Source organism: Dryobates pubescens, chromosome 15 (assembly GCF_014839835.1).
Source record: "Dryobates pubescens isolate bDryPub1 chromosome 15, bDryPub1.pri, whole genome shotgun sequence".
NCBI classification, from domain to species: domain Eukaryota; kingdom Metazoa; phylum Chordata; class Aves; order Piciformes; family Picidae; genus Dryobates; species Dryobates pubescens.
In genome coordinates this window covers 13,713,344-13,736,008 of record NC_071626.1, presented here as the reverse complement: position 1 = coordinate 13,736,008, position 22,665 = coordinate 13,713,344, and the positions used below count along the sequence as shown (strand labels likewise).

Below are 22,665 nucleotides of genomic sequence, written 5' to 3'. Positions count from 1 at the left end.
CTGCTGCTTTTTCCAAGATTAGGATTATAGCCTTATTATTTGTACAGAAGTTATTCCTCATCTTTGGTTGTCTTAGTCACCTCTCAGTATCTCATCTAGAGTTTGCATTTGACTTAGCCCTTCTAGTCCATTGGCTGGTCTTCTACACTTAGGGTGCATCCACAGCAACAGCAGAAGGTTGCCTGATAATGGATTACTTTTGTGATAAATTAACAAAGAAGTGTGTTTAGTGTCGGAGTGAGAAGTAAGACGTCCTGCTGGTGATAAAGCAGGCTCAAAACTGTTCTATTTAGCTGTACAGCTTCTCTAATGAATGTCTCGTGGCTGTTTGCACTCTTCCAGCTCTAGCCTACCTCCCTTTCCCAGCAACAAACCTGGATGTTGTTTCACAGCGTGCTTGCACGCAGCTTGTAAACTACTGGCCAAGTGTGTGTCATGGGTATGCTGAGTAGCTGAATCACAAGAATTAGCCCGTGTGAGCTATCAGTTGCTCCTGGCTGAAGGGACAAAGCTTTGTGCCACAAAGCTGTCAGATTCATGTATTGCTGGTGTTTATTGTATGTCACATAGGACAATTTTTCTTTTCTTTTATTTTCTTTTTTTTTTTTTTCCTTAAAAAAGAAAGGAAAGAAAAGGGTGCACCATGAAGCCCCTCCTTCCTCTCTCTCCTGCATGCAGAGGTAGGGGTTAAAGAAAAGCTCTCAATATTTAAGGTTGCAGAAAGCACACTGTTGCACTAGAAATGGTCAAAGTCAAGGTTACCTGTGAAGTGTTGAATCTTCCTTCTTTCATGCATGTAGCACTCTCAGTGTTTAAGCCCTTGCCTACTGTTCTTTTATGCAAAACTGCAGATATTTCTACAATACCAGAAACATTGTGAAATCACAAGCTAGGGCTAGATGTGTTTATTGATGAGTTGGTTTTGTTGGGTTTTGGTGTTTTGGTTTCTTTTCCTGCTGGTCTTACCCTTTTGCAGCTTTATTTCTATGTGTAGCTTGACTACAGTGCATCTGTTTCCCATCTCGTCGTAAACCACATTTCCTTCCATTTGAAGTAGGTTTTCAAAAGGTGGCTGAATAAAAAGCATCAGAGAATACCATGTTAAGAAGGGAAAAAGGAAAGCAAATCCTCAGCTGTGTGGAGCTGCCAGTAATGTTCAGACGCTGACAAAGATGAACTGCTCATCTAAGCATAAATAGTTTTCAGAGTCTGTATGTTTCTTGCCTCTTGAAACAGTGTGCACTGCACTCATTAATTGTTTTCCTCTTTAAATGCTGGTGGTCACACAATTTACATTGTCTAGTGTAAGGCTCTGTTGCAGTCACTCTTCACTACATGAAGATCAGGAGTCTGCACACTACTGCCACGTGTAGACACCAGGCGTGTCTGGTCTACAAAGAAATTAGCAGTTTACTGTAACCCAGACTGGTGTTTTGTGATCTATTATGCATTTTACAATGAAAACAGTCAAGACAAAATGCCACAGAACTGACAGGTTTCCATTGAGAGAGATTTTCATCTTTTGCACTGTTTATATACTGAGGATGAGGACTTTGCTATAACACAAAGACACTTTAGGTAGATTTCAAACAGCAGCAAAAAATCCTCTCTTTTGGAAAGAAAATGTATTGTGTAGGCTGTTTGTCATTATGAAGTTAAAACATTTTTGTCCCCAAGAGTATTAGCTGTAAATATAAGGAAAAGCTCATATTTAAAAGCAGTTAAGTAGCCAAAAAGTCAATAATATGTATTAAATGTGTAATAAATGTCGACTTCTGTGCCTTTAGTCCACAATACCCTCTCATACTGAAATCGTATCCTTGCGTAGACTGATGGCATATAATTTCTACTGAGAGGGGGTTTGTTTGTGAAGGTTTGTAGTGCCCCATTAAAATCCCCACTGCTGCTACTTAAAAATTTTTAAATCTCTATCTTCTGAATATGATTTTTGTAAAATATGCTCACATGAGAAAATTCATTAAAAGAACAGGTACTGTGCTGCAGGAAATCTTCAGGGAAACAAGTACAAAAACCTGCTAACTCAATACATAAGTCCCATTCTGCTTTGCTGGTCATGTAAGATTTAAGTCTCTTAATTTTGTATATTTCATTTCACAACACTATTGTTTCCTTTCCATGCTACTGGAGAAAAAGGAGCATTTTCTGGCATTTTCTGCCACTTTGCCCTGACCCAATGCACAGTTTGCCCATTTGGTTAAACTAGAATAGTCTTGCTTGCATCATGTAAGGCATTTCAAACGAGGCATGTGTCAATTATTGGTCCTGAAGAAGGAGAAGTCCAAGTCACAGCAATAGGTTAGAGTGGTCTTTAGAGTTAACAGGGCCATATGCCAGTGTTTAAGAGAGAATCAGCCCATTGGGATCTGAGGGCACTGCTTCTGCATTCCCTCTGTTATGTCATTCATATGACTTGCAGACTTGATAGAATAAAGCAGTTGATATTGCAACTGCTACACTATAGGCAATTCACAGCTTTTATTTTAGGCTAGATTTAATATGCTTCCCAGGACCAAACAGTCTCACTGTGCTTAAGGTCCATTCTTGACCTCCCCTGATAAGAGATGAAAGGTAGGAACAAACCTTCAGTATGGTTTCTTCTCACGAAAGTGTGGATGCATGAGCTTGGGCTGTCCAGGATACAGAACCATCATGCAGGGAGAGAGAGAGATTTAAAAGTATGTTATGGGTCCAAGCTAAGCTATTAATATAGACAGAGCCTCTATTAAAGACCTTTTTCACTGGTCCTTCTGGTGATAGATTTCAGCATGATAGCATTCAGTATTATTGTGTCTTTGACTAATCAAAGCTGCTGCTGTTAGCTTCTGCACTTTCAGTTTCACTGAAGTCCACTGACTATTTAAATACAGTTTGTATTAAGAAAGGGGGAGGGTAGAAGGAAAAAAATACTTTGGGGCTGTTTTTTTTCTCTTTTTTTTTTCTTGTATTATCCCTGCCAATATGCCACAGTTTTATCTGAAACAAGGGATGCATGAAGCTTTTCAGTCTGGGTTTTGTTTCCCTGTATTTTTTATGTTTGTTTAATTTGCTGACTGGCAGCTGTAAAATGACTTAATCAGCATATCTGGCCCAAATGCTAAGCCTGATTTGAACATACCGACAGTGTCTTGGCTCAGACACAACTGAGACTAGTTTGAATTCCTGTTCTGTGATCTCTATAGGTATCAGTGATGGAAGAAAAAAGAAAATAATCATCTGAAGAATTGTCTTGCTCCTTTACCAGCAGTGTCACATTAGTCGAACTCCCATATGTCTTTTCTGATCTCACTTACAACCTCATGTAGCTTTGGAGAGTCACTTCTGACTTACAAGACCCTACATGGGAAGAGGTGAAGCTCTCTATTTCTGCTGCTCAATTTGCAGACCTGTATTTAAGGCCCTTCATTCTTTCACCCTCTCTTAAGCACATGGCTATATTGTGTTTTCTTCTGTGACAAGAGGACCTGCAGAGCAGTGTCACTGGCAGTCCTGTTTGGCCAACACAGAAAGGATCTTCTCCCTGTCTGAATCCATGGAAATCATCCAAACTGGTTACATGGTAAATCCTGTCATGCCAAATGTGGAATTAACAGACTACCTTATTTTTTCCAGGTACTCCATGTCTGCATTCTCCAGACTAAGCAATGTAGGGATCCAACATCCTCCACCTCTTCCTTTCATTGGAAACCTGCTCTTTTTCCGCGAGGTAAGATGTGTTTTTCTTTATACCTATCCAAAGTGACAGGAACAGTGGACAGGAGATAGGAGGAATTGAGTGGAAAGCTAGACTCCAACAATACCATCTCTTCAAGAATCTCCCTCTGGAAAGAACAAGGAAAACTCGTTTTTTTGAGTGAATTGATAGAAGCAGTTGTGTGCAAACAGCTCTAATTTCAGGGGGAAATAAACTTGAGGAAAAGAAAATGTGTAAGCTCTTACAGTTAATTATTTGAGCTTTTCCCAAAAAAGTTCATGCCCTCAGTGAAGCAAAGTTAGTTATGTGAATAGAGCAGATTATATTAACTAGCCCCAACTGGTTTGTTCTGAGTAGTTTTGGCTCCTACGACCTTTCTGTTTGTGCTTTTGCTGATTGTGCACATTAATTTTAAAGCCCACAATGCTGCTTGCTCCTGAGCAGTAACTGGAATTAGGTACCAATGAATTCTTTTGCTCTGTGCCCCAAATATTTGCACTGGGAAGGAGAAGTATTTGGATTCTGCCTCCAGATCTTGTCCTTATAAATATATATAGGATAGAGGTCAAGAAGAAGGGGCTAAGCTCTTTTCAGTGGTGGGCAGTAATACAACAAGAGGCAATGAGTACAAACTAGAGCACAGGAGGTTTCACATAAACATAAGGAAAAACTTCTTTACGTTGCGGCTGATGGAGCACTGGAACAGACTGCCCAGAGAGGTTGTGGAGTCTCCTTCTCTGGAGACTTCCAAAAGTTTCTGGGATGTGTTCTTGTGCAATGTGATCTAGGTAAATTTGCTTTAGCAGGGGGGCAGTTGGACTAATTATCTCCAGAGGTCCCTTACAGCCCTGAACCATTCTGTGATTCAGTGGTTCCCTAATTCTTCTCACCCATACCCTTTCATTAGTCTGCTAATGCCGTGTTTTTTTTCCTTGCTCAATTTTACTAATGCTTCTGAGGATCCAAGATCTCTTAATAATGAGGAGCTGCCGTTTCTGTGGTTGGAAAACCTCTCTAATGTGTCTCTGTTGCAGTCTAATAACTTTTCATGAAATCTAGACTAACTCCAGCTGCTGCCCAGTTCCCTCTTTTAAGTGCATGGTCATCAATATCCATGCTAAGATTCAAATTAATGACAGTATAGTGCCTATTTACCTTGGTCTTCATGGTGATTGTTCTGTCGATATCTGACTCGTTATTAGGTACAACCCATTTAAATACCAGTTTTACTTGGAGATCTGATTTCATTTAGAAGATAGCACAAATAGTAGACATGATCCACACTCAATTAATTTGAACTGGAATTGACAGAACAACTTTAACTTACAGGGGATGCTGATGGTGTGGAATACAGAATCACAGAATTGTCAGGGTTGGATGTGACCTCAAAGATTATCCAGTTCTAACCCTGCTGCCATGGGCAGGGCCACCTCACACTAGATCAGGTTGCTCAGAGCCTCCTCCAGCCTGGCCTTAAAAACCTCCAGGGATGGAGGACCAGTTCACCCTCACACTTTGGGTTTCAGTTTTGCTGGACAGTATGAAGCTACTCATTCTGTAGCCCATTGGTGACAAAATGCTAACACTTGCTGTAGGAAAAGGCACTTAGAATCTAAGTTATATCAGTATGTTGTGGATAGACTTGCCAGTACCAGCGTACAAGTGGGAAGTTCTTATAAGCTGTTATCTATGGTTTGTTAGGCAAACTTATTTGCCAGAATTCCATTCACTTAAAATGGGCTAGTGAGTAAAAGACAAACTTCCTTTTACTAACTTTTAGGAAAAAAATAAATTAATTAAAGGTAACTGAGATCTTGGAATACCAAGAAATAATAATTCCAGGCAGGTTTTTGAAACAGAGTCAAGTGATGCAAAACCATAAGCCTCACCAGGCTGTGTGTCTGACCTTGTGACATTTTGTTGTCTGTCTACAGTCTTATCACTGCTGGTAAGAAAAGGCAAGGATGGGTCCAGACTTTTGGTGCTTTTTCTTTCTTCCTCATTTATTTTACTGTTTTTTATGGATGTGCTTCTGTGGCTGCTTTCTTAGAAATAGGGCCCATAGCAACGCCCTGGTAATAGGAGGGCTGCTTTTATACCGCAGGCTGTTCTCTAGGAGAACGTTTGCAGAGACACAAGTGTTCTCACTGTGGTCGATAGAGGACACTTCCCCAGCAAAGTAAAAGCCAAGGCTGTTCACCACCTTCCTAGGGACAGTAGTGTTTTGCTGAGGGCTGGGTTTACTTTGTTTTATGGGAATACCAAAACATTGATTTGTTCTGCTGCTACATCTGTAATGTTAAAAAGTTCTTGCACTTGCACGATTATGCAACCAGGTCTCTTCAGTGAACTGGCTCTTTAGAGAGTCTCCCTTTTAAACAGGCCAGCTCCTTCTTGGGGGTGCCAATGTTGTGCGGGCAAACCGCACTAGCCAAGCTCACACAAAATTGTCAGACTAGGGTGTCCCTTTTGCACAATGATCAAGTAAATCTAGGACCTGGGAATTTAAGCAAAACCATTAAATATCAAAAGCTTTCAACACAATTGTGGGAATTAGCACTGTTTTTCAGTTTGCAATGACATAAATTCATGGATTGGGATGTCTTCTCTCTTACTTGGGTGTAAATCAGTTCTACTGAAGTGAATGAAAGTTCTGTTTGCTCCACTGTATATCTGAATAGAGCATCAGGCTCTGTTGGTGGGTTTGTTGTTGTTTTTTCTCTTTCATTTTCTCTGTTATTCTGTAAGCGTGTCTGAAGACAAAGGAACAATGCAAGCAGGGTTTGACCAGTACTGCTGGGTTGTGGGGGTTTTAACAGACTTTCAAATACATTTTAAACAAGAAAATGTTTTCTACATGGCATTTTTTGGAAAGAGTTATTTCAGGGATTTCTCAAACTGTATTTTTTTTTGCAGTAAAGTAGGAGTTGCTGTTAATAGAGGGTATCCAAGAGGAAATGCTGAAAGTTAAGGGGCTAAGGGAAATGCAACAGGAAAGTCCTATCTCCATCACAGAGAAGCAGACTTTAAGAGCTGACTTGGGGAAAACAAAGTTATTTTACTGTAAGTCACTCTTTGTCTCTCAAGTGCAATGAAGGGAGATAATCACACCCTGAAACTAAAGCATACCCAAGTTAATAGGCTTATCTCACAAATGAGAAGATAGGAAATCATTGCAGTTCTGCAGCTGGGAAATTAGCCGAGTCCAAGATATTAGATTAAAAATTCTTCCATTGCATGGGAGCAATTGGTGGTGGGTAAGTCTGATGTAATAGTAAATATGATTAGGCTGTTAAGAAAAAGCAGCATGCTCAATCTTCCCAAAGGCTGAGCACACTTGCAGTACACAGACCGCTGTTCTGCCAGAAACTCCTGACTGTTTCCCCACCTCTCCATGCACTGCATTTTCCCTGCCAGTCTGTGGAAAAATGTGCGGTCTGTTTGTGATGGCTGTGTAACAGGAGACACGAGGGTATGCATGGCATGGACTTTCGCACGTGGATCTGTAAGGGCTTGGGGTTGCAGGTTGCAGAACTAAACAAGACTCTACTATTAATTCCCATGCCAATGATTTTATTATGTGACAACTGCTCTGAAAACCGAGAAGGCACACGCGCTGCATTACCCTACCTCCTGGACAGCCCTAATGGCAAACACCTGAGCAGTTGCTATGGCTGTGCTGTGCTTTTCTACCCCTTTCCCTTCCCTCTTCTAAAAAGGAAGCTATGCTGTTTTAGAATGTTACTGGCTGTGACATTCGCATGGCTGTAGTTGCCTGATACTGTACCTGTGTGCACTGCTCCCTACTCAGCCTTCTGGTGTCTCTGGTGTTTTGAGGTGGTGGTGGGAATGTGATTGGCTGCCCTTGTTGTGGTCCTTGGTAGGCGGGTTATGCAGTTTTGCCCTGTGTATGGTTGAGTGATGTGCTTTGCGCCCTTATAATGGCATGATCGTGTGTTGCTTTCCTCCTATTACTCCCAGCAAGCTCCAGTGATGCTTTTGACTGGCTGGGTGCTTCAGTTCCTGCCTTGCATTTTAATGAAAGACATCACTTTCTTTAGCCCCTCTCTGCTTGGACAGGATGCTCTTTGTTTACTCTGTTTATTTCTGCCTGGCCTACTTGTAGATCCTGGGCTACCCTGAATGGAAGTGGGGGCTGTGTGGGTGCTTTGTCTTGCTTTCAGTTTGGGATCTGGCTGGGCTGTGTTGTTTTATGGTTGGTGGATGGGAGTGGAGAAGAGGAGAAGAGTAGGGAGGAAGCAGAGAGCAAACATGATCTTTTTCCACTACACATCTGCCAAAAACATCCTGTGAGTTACACCTAAAGAAAAATAAAAGGCAGAGTCTTTGCAAAAGTGAAATCAACCCCATATCTAATTTTCAGCCTAGAAAGCAGCATGTCAGTACTTAGAGAGAAAGAAGCTGCAGCATTTACTGTTCTGGAATTTAATGACACAGCATATAAACCCAAACAAGTTTGGAGAGAGGCAAACGGTGAGGGCAGCAAAGGTGACAGGTGGGGGAGTAGAAGGAAGGGGGAAGGGAAGAAGAGGACCTCTCAGATAGGTTGCAGACATGGATTTAATTACAAGAATAATATGGTTTACACTGAGATGGAAGACCTGCATATGGTTTTGTGTTGCTTTGCACAGATAAACAAGAGAGAAACAGGATAGGGCACGTGTGCCTTGCAACTTGATAGCTATCTTTGTAGAACCACAAAGGGCAGCCCTGGCATCACCAACCACCCTGTCTTTACCTCCCTCAGTCAGCTGTGTGCATCCTCTGTGGACTGCTAACTGCCCAGACAGACTTCATGGGGTGTCTTGTGTCTTCTCTTACATCCTGAGAAACTCCCTTTGATCAGGAGGCGTGTGCATGTTTGCATTTCATGTGACATGAATACATGTGGTGCAGATCTAAACCTAGCCATTTCACAGCCTGAAAGGTGACAGAAAACCTGGGGTTAGACATGTTTTTATATGTATAGTCACACATCTATAAAGACAGCCTCTCTCCCTTTCAAATACATGTATTTTCCTAGTTTCAGCTGATGCTCTGTGCTACCTTCTTTGATCAGGTGTTAGCATTGTCAGATACCCTGACAAAGTCAGTGCAGCATCTCTTTATGGGAAACCTAATGTAGGAAATCAAGACATTGCAATTAACTGTCTCCCACCTGACCAAATACTATTTGCACCCTTTAGCAAGAGCTGGACCTCTGGTTTCTCAGAGAAGCATCTAGTGTAGCTGTGCTGTGACTCACCCCTGTGGCTCCTCTCTGAGCTTGTGAGGTCTCAGCAGGGTGAGTGTGCTTGTGGGGGAGCAGTATAACTCAGAAACGCTTCTCTAGATGCATGAAGGTGGTAGTGGTCATGGCAGATGCTTTTGCTGTTTTGGACAATATTGTTTTTCCTTTGAGAGAAGAAGCAGATCCCATTTGTATTCCAAGGACTGATGTGTTGACTGTGTGGCTTCTGCCTAGAGCAGCTCCCGCATGTATTTGCTGTAAAAGGCTGGGTGAATGTTTCCTGTAGACCTCATTAGCTGCCCCTAGAAGGAGTCCCTTTCTAGCCTTCTTATGGGCCCCCTTCAGGTATTGGAAAGCTGCTATTAGGTCTTCTCAGAACCTTCTCTTCTCCAGGCTGAACAGCCCTGGCTCCCTCAGCCCGTCCCTGTAGAGTAGATATCTCAGCTCCTTGTTCATTTTTGTGGCCCTCCTCTGGACCTGCTCCATCAGGCCCATTTCCTTCTTTGTTGAGGGGACAAGAGCTGGATGCAGTACTCCAGGTGAGGTCTTACCAAAGCAGAGTGAAGTGGCAGAATCACCTCTCAATCTGCTGATCATGCAGCTCTTCATGCAGCCCAAGACGCGATTGGCCTTTGGGCTGCAAGCTCACACTGTCTCATGTCCAGCTTCTCATCCATCAGCACCCCCAAGTCCTTTTCCACTGGACTGCTTTCTATAACCTCATCCTGCAGCCTGTGTTGACAATGAGGACTGTTCTGGCCCAAGTGCAGGGACCTGCACTTGGTCTTGTTAATCCTCATGAGGTTCACCTGGGCCCATCTCTCAAGCATGTCCAGGTCCTTCTGGATGACATCTCATCCCTCTGGTATATCTACAGCACCACTCAGCTTGGTATCTTCTGCCAACTTGCTAATGGTGCACTTGATCCTGCTGTCTATATCACTAATAAAAATATTAAACAGTACAGGTTCCAGTACAGACCCCATGAGGGACACCACTTGTCACTGATCTCCATCTGAGACTGATCAAGCTCCTGGCTTCCCCAGACTCCCAATGTGATTTTGTGCAAGTCTGACTGGGGTAAAGCTTTGTTATCTTCAGGGTAAGCAAATCTTTCTTTTGCTTCTCCTTGTGCTTCTTTCTACCCAGCTGCAAGATGGCATAGATGCTGTTCTGGAATAGGTCTTCTTTTTCATTAGATTATGATGAAATACTTTAGTAACTTCTCTGGTGACTTTCTCTGGTGGACTTGGAGCAGCTGATAGCACTGCTGATGGCAACTGTCAAATAACCACCCAAGATCCCTCAGAGCAGAAGTCTGCATCATTAAAATGATAGCTGAAGACAGTGGTGGAGGAGAAATTTGCCATGTATTGTATCTTCTGGAGAATATATTTGCATGTTCATCACATAACCCCCTGGAATTTGCTACACAGCCTGCTCTTTAATCAGTGTGTACTGCTAAATTAAAGCCAGCTTTGGTATGACATGTAGCAACAATGAACACGAAACAGTCATGCTACACAGTAGTTGGTTAAGAGTATGAAGATAAAGTATAGTTGCAATGGTAGTAGCGTACAGACAGACCCAGTGCAATCCTTTAAATTAGAATTTACCTTGGGGTCCAGAATACTTGTGGCTATGCACATGAAGTAGGATTCCTAAAAGAAGTAGGGCTCTTCATCTTGAAGAGCAGTACAATAGTGACATGATTGAGTAGGAGGACTCCTGTAGTTGGTGTTGTAAACTTCATGGTCTTCTACGCATGAACTTACAAAAGCAGAAATGTTTCTTAGATGTAATTGTCTTCTCTTCAAGTTTGACTGTAGTTGCATCAGTGTGGCACAGCCCTGGAGAAAGTGGGCTTGGACTAATTAAAATCTTATAGTCCTTGAAGAAAGCAATCAACTCAGGGCTGCAGTGAATAAGAGCAATCTGTTGTTTTAACCAAAACTGTAGCTTGCTCAGCTTACCTGTAAATCTGGAGTCATAGGCTGTTCCTCTTCTTATTTTGATGTGGAGAAATCTGTATTCAGAAAACCAGTTCTTCTGTGTCAGTGGGATCAGTGCATGTAACAATGACCAGGTATCAGTTATAATGCTAAAATTATAGCAGACTGAGATTGGGTCTTGAGAACAGTTGTTATCCATGAGCCAACAAATTTAGCTGAGTCTTAACTTCATTAGCAGTGTCTAAATGCATTAGCCATATGCTCCTCAGCATATGGGTAAATACATAACAATTTATTTTCATTAGGGTTTTCTTACAAGTGCTGCTAAACCAAGCTTCACTAGAAATGTTTACAGCATGACACGTCTTTTTAAATGAGGAACTGGCCTTCTGTACAACAAGTCATCCTGAAAGGGTGGCAAGCAAGATACTTCACCTGCCCTTTCTGAGAGTAGGAAGGTACAGCTCCTGTGGATCTCATCCACTGCAGCTAGGCTGGGCTCAGTTTCTGTGGGGCTTTGTATTAAAATGAGTAATAGAAGGGTTTGGAGAACTGCCACTTCAAACATGTGCCATTAATTCCCTCATAGTCATTGTGTGTGTCTTCTGGCTGCCTGCGGTGCACTTTGGGTGGCATCACCTCCTTTGTCTGGATAGCTTTGTCTGGATATAAGACTCATAACCCTCTGGGCTCTACCCTTTTCCTCCTCTTCCTAGGCAGGAGATAAAACACAACTTTTCCTATGAAGGTCTGAGTAAGCAACTGGGTTTTAGTCACAGCCCATAGTCAAATAGGGGCAGTGCTGGGAAGGTCAAGGTGTGTTTGTAGGAGGGGCACTGGAGCAGGGCTGTGAGGATTTCAGTAGCTGTGGACATGAAACATGCAAAACAGCCATTGTGTGCTCAGCCTTCTCTTAGTTTGGACTCTCTGGAGTGCTCTTTTTTTTGTTAAATATTTATACCATTTGATCCAGAAATGCAAGTTGCCTAGAAAGGCATGGAAGTGTAAGAAGGGACCAGTCTTGTCAGGGAGGTATAAAGATCAAAAGTTAATCTAATTCTCCACATCCTCAGAGGACATGCTGAGGCGTAGGTCTAAGTAGACAATAACGTGAAACCAGAATCAGCCAGAGTTAGATTCTAATCAGATTTGTCTGTGAACTGAGTGGTTTGTTTGTTTTGGTTTTGGTTTAGTTAGTTAGTTTGTTTAAAAAAACCCCATGTATTCCAAATTGCTGTGTTTACTTTCTGTTTTCACATGCAATACAGTGAAATGGATGATTACAGTTTTGGGTTGTCCTTGTACATTTTAACTTTTAATTTTGTTTCTTTGTTATTAACCTTTTTTTCCTGCTTCCATTTCTGAAATTCTTAAATATTCCATGAATTTTAGATTATTTCTATTAAGGTAGGGGGATGAGTGAAATGTTCTTTGGACAGGTGAACTGGTGCAAGTTTAAATATTCAGGTAATAAAACCAGCCCACTCACTGAGCATTTTTATTTCACTCTGTGACACGAAAGAGAAAAAATAAATTAACCCCCTTATATATGTTTAAAATTACTTCCAAATACATACTTTCATAATAAATTATGTAAAAGCCCCATTAAAATAATTGCAAATGAGTTTTTACTGTCTTATGAACTTCCACTATTTCCATGCATTGTATCTGATTGTTCTTTTTTCAGTCCTGGGCATAGGCAAAACTGTTGCCTTTTCACAGCAGCATAATGCCAGAGGTGATTTAGGTAGGAGTAGTGAAAGCTGTGCTACGTGAGCCATAAGAAGTCACATGTGATGAGGAGCGAAAGCTTTTGAAGTATTCTCTGGAAAGCTGAGTGGAACTTTAAACATGGTGATTATGTTCCACTCAAGAAAAGAGAAAAAGATACATGACAATATCAGGCTTTGGAGGAAAGGGTTCCTTTGGACACACAGGAAAAGGGGGTGGGGAACCCTAAAGTCTTCATTGATTAGCATCTATTGCTTTTATATCTATATATTGAGAGGAAAGAGCAAGCCCTGGGTAGGATAAGGCACCTTGTAACTTTAGATGGTAGCTTGGGAAAGAAGTACAAAGAGGTATGATCAAGAAATGGGTGACTGGTACTACTGTGTCCAGTTCTGGGCCCCTCAGTTTAGGAAAGATGTTGAGTTGCTGGAACGTGTCCAGAGAAGGGCAACAAAGTTGGTGAGGGGTTTGGAACACAAGCCCTATGAGGAGAGGCTGAGGGAGCTGGGGTTGCTTAGCCTGGAGAAGAGGAGGCTCAGGGGAGACCTTATTGCCATCTACAACTACCTGAAGGGAGGTTGTAGACAGGTGGGGGGTGGTCTCTTCTCCCAGGCAACCAGCACCAGAACAAGAGGACACGGTCTCAAGCTGTGCCAGGGGAGGTTTAGACTGGAAGAAATTCTTCACAGAGAGAGTGATTGCCCATTGGAATGTGCTGCTCAGGGAGTTGGTGGAGTCACCATCATTGGAGGTGTTCAGGAGGAGACTTGATAGGGTGCTTGCTTGCATGGTTTAGTTGATTAGGTGGTGTTGGATGATTGGTTAGACGTGATGATCTTGAAGGTCTCTTCCAACCTAGTCTGGTCTGGTCTGGTCTGGTCTATTCTATTCTATTCTATGATTTTTTTGCAAATCTACCTTGATCAGTTAATATGCTGCAACATGAAATATGTTGTGAAAGGCAGTTGGAAGAAGGGTGGTGTTTGAGTAATCCTTGTTTCACATCTGAGGACAGTCTTGGTCAGGCGCACCTGGCAGCCAAGGTGGGGTGCAAATGTACTTGGTCACACACAAGAGGGAAATGGGAGAACTTTGAGGGAAAAAACCCACCGAGCTGGTGACCTTATAGCAGGGATCTCTGTTTTAATAAAGAATCTCATATAATTTATGACAGATAGAATTAGAGTCCATGCAAGTGTCTTGTAGTTATATTTGTGTTTGTATTTTTCACTACCTTCCCGCCCCTGCGCCCCCCCCCTCCCCCCCCCCATGCCCCAGGGAGCCATCTTGAAGACCTCATAAACACAAGATTTCATTTTCTAATGCTATTTCATTTCCTGGATGGAGGACCTGTCACAAGAAGACCAGACCTCAAATTATAATAGCCCTATAAATAACTCCCTAAGGCAAAAGGAAAAAAGAAAAGCTTTGAAAGATAACTGCAAATGCAAAAATGGAGGTGTTTGGGTTCTTGCAGAAGCAGGTTAGGCAGCCCTAGTTAGGACATCATTAATTTAGTGTGAAGTGGGGATTTCCTATTAATCTCTGTGTGCTGTTTACTTACAAACCTATATCTCAAAACTCCTCAGAGGTCTCTTAGTTGAGTTTAATTTTCTACAGTGTTTTGGTACCTTTTAGCCTGTCTTCAGAGCCTACCAGGAAAATGGAGATTCTGGGTAAAAGTGAAAACACTGCAATGAATTGACTAAAACAAATGCAGTCACAAATTGGGTAAAAATAGTCTGAAAATGCAACTTTTTCTTCTTTCTGGGTGAAGTCGTATTATTTCAGCAGACCCAGACTGTCTGCCTGCTTTCCACTGGAAATCTGTGCAGAATTGGCACATTGACTAGAATAAAAACATTCCCAAGGAATCGGCATGTTCTGTCAAAACATTTGAACAGCTCCTGTCTCCCAGAGCACAGCACTGCTGCGGAGCCGGCAAACGGAGCTCTGCGGCGCGCACTGATGGCTTCCCCTCCAACCTTCCCTCTTGAATCCGCCTTTTCATATAATTAAGGGCAAAGTGCTTCAGGTTAAATTACGTCAAACTGTGGTGAGAGTAGAGAAGGAGACTTGTGAGAGCCTTTTGCACCATACTGTAACGTATGTAAGGACTGTCCTTTCTCAGTTACCGCTAAGCCTGTGTTGTACATGTTAGGAAAAGTCAGGAATGTGAGGCTATAGGACCCTGATATCTTCCTGTAGCAGCCTGGGCCAATGTACAGGCCAGGGACAGCTGGGCTGGCAAAGCTGAGCTCTAGGAGAAGTCCTGTTGGGCAGGAACAGAATTCCCCCTTGACAGATGCCTTTGTGCCGTGCCTTTCATCGCTGCATGGCTCTCTGCTACGTGTGAGCTCGACTTCCAGCAGCAAAGTTCACTCTCTGTGTTGTGGAGTAATGATGATTTTCTTCTTTTTATGACTTGATTAATTTTAAAAAAAGGAAAGAAAATTGTAGTCTTCATCCAGAAGATACACAGCAGTTACAAAATGTGACTAAGCAAAGCGTGATTAGCCTCAACCTTTGCAGCGGGACACTGATTACTATTTTTCCTAAGTAGTAGCTTAGTCCTCTAGCACTGAAATGGGGTCTCACTGGTGAGCTCTGCTCAGTATGAATGACAGTGGTAAAATCAGGCCTGCAGCCAATTTACCGGAGGTGCCGTCTGTCTGTTATTCAGACCAATTGCTTAGGAATGTAATTGTATCGTTCTTGTTACCAAAATTGATATCCCCTGACTGACCGCAGCTAAATGAGTTTTTATTTTCACAGAATTTCTGGGCTGTTGCATGATAAGGCACTGTGGGGGACAGCATGCAGGCAGTGGTTTGAAGCAATGAGGATTTTGTTCATGTCTGAAACAATAATGTGTATTAAGCAATACTCCACTAGCAGATGGTGTCCTTTAAGGCTGCACGTGTGACAGTAGCCTGTTTGAATGAGTACCATAGCTGCCTGTCTGAGTCCCATCCAGCAGAAAAAGTCCTTTATGAAATAACATAAAAGTAAATAGGGCGAGAAGACAAGTAGCCCTACGTATTTGCTTATCTTATATGCCGTGGCATGTGCCCATATAGCAGTTCAGAGCCATTTTGATAAAGTGGCATCATTGATAAATGTGATGGAAGAGAATGACTCCATACCATGCAGAGCAAAGAAGGCAGAGGTGGTTTATAACCAGCCCTAGCTCTCCTTAGGTTAGTGGCAGCCAACAATCTTACAGGGGATGGGTTGCGAGTGTGCATTCCTAACTCTATTGCTTATCCTCCAGGCTCAGGGGGCCAGATGTGTTGCATAGGCAACATACTTAATCTGTGAATGATCATTCCTGATGGATCCCCTCCAGACAGTCCAAAAGTAACACTACTGGACCCCAGCCTACTTGATGTGAAAAGACAAGACCACCCAATCTGGTGCCTTTAGGGAAGGGAGAAAGTGAAATTACTGTGATTACTATGATTAATAATTTCACGTTTTATGCAAGCAGTTTACACTCCTTGGCCAAAATGCTTACTGGTGTCTAACCTAAGGCAACTAAACCTACATTGTAGCACCTAAAAGCATAACCATATGATTCCCATAGGAGTTAACAAGTGTAACTTTCAGACATTGCTACAACTCCTTTTATTGAGTTATGCAAAGTCTAGCGTGCTGTACTGGTAAGTTTTGGCCTGAGCATAAACCATGATGACAAAATAGGGTAACCTCTGGGACTGAGGCAGAGGCATTTGACCACAGTAAGGACATATGTGAGGGGGAAACCTCTTAAAATCCTTCTATGGACAGTGAAGGCAGTTGTATGTCAAAAAGCTTTGAGACCTTGCACAATCTTGAGCCCATCTTTTCTTAGGAGAGTTAGCAGGCTGAAATAACAGTGCCAGAATTGAAGCCTCTTAATATATTATATCAATGTCTTGCAAGATCTGAGACTTAGTTTTGTGCAGACCTTACCACTGCCCTAACACAGGAGCACTCACTTGATTTGCTAAAAGCTTGTCACCTGCAGAGGCAGACCTGGAAGAAAGGAAGTGTTCCTGCAGTTTTATGAGCAAGGAAACTAAGGGCTGTGGCTAAACCAGTTTTATTTTACCACCTGTTGAGACCGATGGCTGAGTGCCCAATGTCTTCCCTGAGCACAGGAGCAGATTGTGATTGACTCCTCCAAGCTTGTGCAAAAGGAGGTGGTGGCAAGGCTGTGGACTGTATTTGCATCCAATGGGCTCTGTCACAGCACCACAATTGCTGCCAGCTTCCCAAAGCCTTGTCTTGCTGCAGGAGAAGTTTATAGTACCTAGAGAATAATGCCTGTTGGAATAAATAATTATCTGAAGTCAAGAGTTCAGGCACAACTTGCTTCTGTAGTCAGTCTGGTAGTTTTTGTTTGGCTTAGGAAAATAGGAGTAAGTGTTAAATTAATGCTTAAAAGATTGTCTCTCTTCAGAGAAATTTGTTATCCTTTCTCTCATTTTCAACAAGGAAAACTTGCCTTTGCAGCAGAGATTTTGACATTAAGTGTCTTGATAGAATAATAGGCGTGAGATGGATTGCAATCTATTGCCTCAAGACTTTGCCAATCGTAAACTAAAATCAGTTAATGCATTGAGCTAAATCTCGCTGTGTTGTGCACTGTGCTAGCAGTATTAAAAAAAATCAATCCAGAAAATATATTGATTATATTATCTCCATAGCAACAAACAATAATGGGATAACGTTAGCTTAATGATTGTGCTTTGTGCAAACCTTTCAGAATAATTACTGCATTGTGGTCTTTTCACGATACGCTTCTTCCTTGACTGCAGTCACCATCAGCACTGCGTCAAGAGATGCTGTTTTTGTGTGCATGTATATGTATTCATGGGTAATTTTGCTCTGGGTGAAACAATTTAGCAGACTATTTTGGGATCCATTTTTAAATGGTCAAGACCACAAACTGGCAATTGTTTTCTTTGTGGCTTGCTTTCTCCCACCTCCTCTGACAACTGGCTACGGTAAAAAAAGGCTGTTAACATTCCTTCTCCTGCAACTTTCTCTATGAGGCACAAAGGTTTTGGCATGTGACAAAGCTAAATGTCCAGCTACTGTGGTAAGGATTTGCAGGAGAGGGGAGCTCTGCTCCAAAGACAGAGCTTCAAAGCTGTTTCTTTAATTGAATTTCATCTATCATTCTCTAGAAATGAACTGTTCCACAGGAGCTGAGATATTTGCCTGTATTTTGAAGGACCTGATTCTCTTGTGCATCCTGCATTGTCCTATAAATAACCTCAGGCTGTTATGAATAAATATATATATTCTTACATATAAGTAGGGAGGTGTGTAGATAACACTTTTAGCTTCAAATTTTACCAGGGGAGTCAGAGGAATAGATTTATACGTTCTTTATCTGGGTCTTGCTTCTATTTTTAATTCTTAATTCTTGAATTTAAAGGAGTTGTTGCCTCCAATCTATGATAGAGAGCCCAAGTTTTAAGAGTGGTTGAAACCTCTCCATTTAATTCCTGAAGTTTAAGCAGCCCCTAAACTGTCCTATCTCTGTGGAAGCCTTTGGGGACCTGGCAGTAAATGCTGAGTCCATTCACCAGTATTTCCTGGTGTGCAAGGGCTGGGTTTAGAGATCAGCCAAATAGAGCAGGCTGCTGCCAGACCTTCCACCGGCAGGAGATTCTCCATGGCTTTTATAGGTTGACTTATACTATCCCCAGTGCAATGGTGGGATGCTCCTTTACTTCCTGGCATGAATGAGTGGATGCCACATTTTCCAGTGGTCACTCCAACAGCCCTTTTCCTGTGGGACAAAGACTGATGTCAAATATGTTAAACTTCTTAACAGTGCATCATATTGCTTTTATTCTTATTTCTGGACAGATTTTGTTCTTCAAAGAGCCCATAAATTTAATTTCTTACTGTTTATGAGTCAGGGGTGCCTTTTTGTGGAGAACTGCCCCCAGGAGAAAGCACCTGCTTTATTACCATTGTTTGCTATATGTGACCATCTTGGAGCCAAGAATGTGCAAACCCTCAACTCTGTAGGTAGTGGCACTTTGGTACTGTATACATGAGAAATGCAGCACAGTGCAAGTGCTGACAGTTTTCCATTTGAGATGATGTCTTCATAAGGAGCTTGTTTATGCTGTTGTCCCCTGCTGCTGTGTTCCTCTACAGTCCCTCTAGGTTGTTGCTTTATGGGGAGGGTGTGTTGAAAGATTTGTTTTCTGTCCCAGGCAGTACTTACTTTCTGACAGTGGCTCAGTTTCCTAGGAATGTAGCTAATTCACAGGGAGAGGGAGGAGCAGTGGTTGCTCTCAACTTTGTGCCTTGTGCCAAAGTATCTAGTTCTGTACAGCCGTTGTACTGAGGGTGACAAGCCCCCCTCTCCTTTTTTCTTGGTGCAGATGGATGCAGTTGTGAAAGGGAGACTAAATAGTCATTAATTTAAAACAAACAAAACAAAAAGCCCAGATGGATTGACAAGGTACCTTTTCTGATGTGCCTGCAGAATCCACCCGTGTGATGATCCAGAAACAGAAATGAGTGGCTGATATAAGCCAGTTCATTCCCTGCTTTGATAAACAAGTTCTTCTGTCTATAAAATTGTCACAGTTGAATCTGTCTCTGTACTTCTTCTTGGCAACCCCTGTGCCCACTCTAGGACTTGGCCAGTGGCCTTGCTGATCCCTAAAAGTGTCTCAAATTCTCATTCCACTGCAGCTTCCTGTTTGGTTTCCTTGTGCTATCTCAGCTCCTACTGTTCTCTGCAATCTTCTCTCCAGCCTACACAGAAGCTGGCACTGCATGTTTCTCTCTGTTTCTTCCTAATCCCTTATTCCAGGGAGGCCTGATAGGTCTTTCTAGTGTGTCTGTTTTCCATGCTTGGATCCTGTTAGCTACCACATTGGGTGGCTTGGGTCTTAAACAGTGTTTGTCTTCAGGACAGATCATGAAGAGTAAATTACCTTATGAAAACAAGGACTTACCTTATGAAAACAATTCCAATTGTTGGAATTATTATTTTAAGGTGGCAAGTTGGAGAGCGGCGCGGAGCAAAATGGCGGCGGCCGCGGGGTCGCCCTCTGGTACTGGGCGAGCAGCGGCGAGATCTCGGCCTGCGCTCGCCCGGTTCCGGGGTTGTTTGGCCGGAGCGTTGTTGGGCGACTGCCTGGGTGCCGTCTTTGAAGACAGGAACTTGGTGAAACTCCCCGATCTGCTGCGCTTCCTCCAAGGCCTGGAATCGGCACCTGAGGAGGGGGAACCGGCCGGCAGCGCCCGCAGAGAAACACTTTCATACACGGACGACACAGCCATGAGCAGGTCGGTGGTGCAGTCCCTGCTAGCCAAGAAGGAGTTTGATGAAGTTGATATGGCCAAGAGGTTTGCTGAGGAGTACAAGAAGGAGCCCAACAGGGGCTATGGGATGTCTGTTGTCAACGTCTTCAAGAAGCTCCTGAGCCCCAAGTGCAGCGATGTGTTTGAACCAGCGAGAGCCCAGTTCAATGGGAAGGGCTCCTATGGCAATGGGGCTGCCATGAGGGTGGCAGGCATCTCACTTGTGTACCCTGACATCCAGGATGTGAAGAAGTTTGCGAAGCTGAGTGCAGAGTTAACCCACGCCAACTCCCTGGGCTACAACGGGGCCATCCTGCAGGCCCTGGCTGTGCACCTGGCTCTGCAGGGAGAGCTCAGCAAGGAGACCTTCCTGGAGCAGCTCATTAACCACATGGAAGATGTGGAGGCAGATGATAAGTCTCTTACTGATGCTCGAGCGCTGGGATTTGAGGATTTACCATTTTCAAGGCGTCTAAAGAAGATAAAGGAATTCTTGGAGCTCAGCAGTGTTCCCAGAGCAGATGTATTGTCTGAATTAGGCAACGGCATTGCTGCCCTGCGCTCGGTCCCCACTGCCATTTACTCCTTCTTGCGCTGCATGGAGCCTGACCCTGATATTCCTGATCACTACAGCAACCTGCAGAGGACCATCACCTACTGCATCTCTCTGGGTGGAGACACAGACACCATTGCTACCATGGCAGGAGCCATCGCTGGGGCTTATTATGGGGAGGAGCAGATCCCCCCAACCTGGGAGCAGAGCTGTGAAGCCTTTCAAGAGACACAGAAGATAGCACAGAGCCTGCATGAGCTGTACTGCCAGAAGCTCTCAGCCCATGGGCAGCCTGGGCTCTGAGGGTGAAGCAGGAGCCTCTGCAACTTCCTACTGTTTTCCTCTACTCCTCATGCTGTGGCCTTTGAGTTGTTAGTGGCCCGTCTTGCAGTGGCTCTGCTGGGCTTAGCAAAGCCCAGCAGACCTTCAGCTGAGGATTATGGGTGGGAAGTGATCATGGAGGCACATCCCTGGAGAGCCTGGAGGGTGTCCTGCACGGTGGCATGGGATGTGGAGTGAAGATGCTGAGGGTGAACCTTCTGGGAGAGTCACTTCTGTAGAGGCAGAACAAAAAGTGCTGGAGATTGGAGAAAGGGACTCCTGGGCATTGTCAGTGGCACTGGGGAAATGTCCATGGTGACAATCCCAGCTGGCTCATGGTTACTGCTGGAAGAGGCTGGAACTGGGCCCTGTTCCTTTGGTGTCCTTTGCTCTGTGATCCACCTAGCAACCCCCCTGACTACATTCTGTGCTCCCTTACATAGCTTTCACCTTGCTGCAGCTTCTCTTGCTTTCCTCTGTGCCTAACTCTGCCTTTTTCATGCTGTCCTACCCAACGAGATTGCTGTTCAAAAAAGGATTGGACTTGACACTTGAAGCCATGGTTTAGCTAATCATGAGGTGTTGGGTGATAGGTTGGACTTGATGATCTCTGAGGTCTTTTCCAGCCTTATTGATTCTATGATTCTATGATTCTGTGTTCAAGTTAACTGTCTGGTATGATGTGGATGCTGGGGCTCCAGTTTGTGCTCTTCCCAAAGGAATAAAACTATTCTCTTCTACACAGGATTTTACAACACATTTCTGTCCACAGTGGTTTAGGGCAGGTCTGCCCTACCTGGTAGGCTGTCAGTCTGGGAGCAGGATGGAGCACACTGAGTGTTTGTTCACATGGCTGGGGTGAAGATGCTTGTAGCTCAGCAGTCCATGTGCCCCCTCATGCCCTGCTGAATGAATGGACTCACCTCAAGGCTTGTGCGTGACTTGTCTGCCCTTAACATCGTGGCTTTTACAGAGGTGGCATGTGATAGATGATAGTAAAGAGGGACCTGTCATGCCTATGCCTGGCCTGTCCATGCTACAGATAGCAGCATGCTCTGTTCTGCATCAGAGGCCAGTACAATCTATGGGGACATTTTTCTCCTTTCATGCTTGAAAGCCTGCATCCATACAAGGTGGAAATTAGACAAGAGGAAGCTGGGCTTGTCTAGCTATGTTAAAATACAGAAATAGTCCTAGTATCTTTTAGTAATGCATTAAGTGACATGACTAATGTCTGCCACATGTAGTGCTCTTTCCTGGTTTCTTCTCTTGATGGAGTGCTCTGTGTGCAGCCGAGTGCTTTGGTCTGGGCACTATTTTGTGTCTTAGTGTCATCATGATAAAAATTTTGGAGCTGAACACAGATGAAGTTTGTGATAATCTTTAGTTGCTTCAGGTGTATGCTTCATAGTTTGAAACTTGGTCACAGATCATTAAGTGGCCTTGATTTCATTGTCAATTCATAAACAATCATAGAAACTCCTAGCACTACACAAATGAAATGTTTCTGAGGAGGCCAAGATATTGTCACCCACTGAATCACAGAACTGCCACGACTGAGTTATGTTGCTTCCTGAAGCTAAGGTTTTCCTGAAACCCGTCTATGTAAATAGTAGCCACTTAGGCACTAGTGACTTAAAGCAATATGAGATAGCCCAGAGTTTGCATGAGAAAAGAAAGCTTAAACACTCTCATCATAATTCTGTAGATGAAAATGCATGATTTCCACGTGGACATCATTTTTCCAGTACTTTTTTGAAGTATGCTTGCATTCCCTGGCACCTAAAAGAGATTATTGACAATATGATTAGTTAATGTCTTT

At 43.2% G+C, this 22,665-nt stretch overlaps 2 protein-coding genes across 2 annotated transcripts in view; both read left to right on the top strand.

The window, feature by feature from the left end:
• The window catches only part of TBXAS1 (thromboxane A synthase 1), a 246,909-nt gene that overhangs the window by 62,435 nt on the left and 161,809 nt on the right, over positions 1-22,665 (top strand). Inside the window, exon 3 of the mRNA XM_054167849.1 lies at positions 3,631-3,724. Within this exon, the coding sequence (XP_054023824.1) occupies positions 3,631-3,724 (94 nt within the window). The remainder of the gene's footprint in view (positions 1-3,630; positions 3,725-22,665) is intronic.
• Positions 19,692-21,203, top strand: LOC128897846 (ADP-ribosylhydrolase ARH3-like). Its single transcript, XM_054167850.1, has one exon. The coding sequence runs from the start codon at positions 19,692-19,694 to the stop codon at positions 20,823-20,825; it is 1,134 nt and encodes a 377-aa protein (XP_054023825.1). The 3' UTR covers positions 20,826-21,203.

Bases quoted from the DNA above. Each gene is read 5' to 3' on its own strand.
- LOC128897846 (XM_054167850.1), top strand. From the start codon at position 19,692: ATGGCGGCGGCCGCGGGGTCGCCCTCTGGTACTGGGCGAGCAGCGGCG.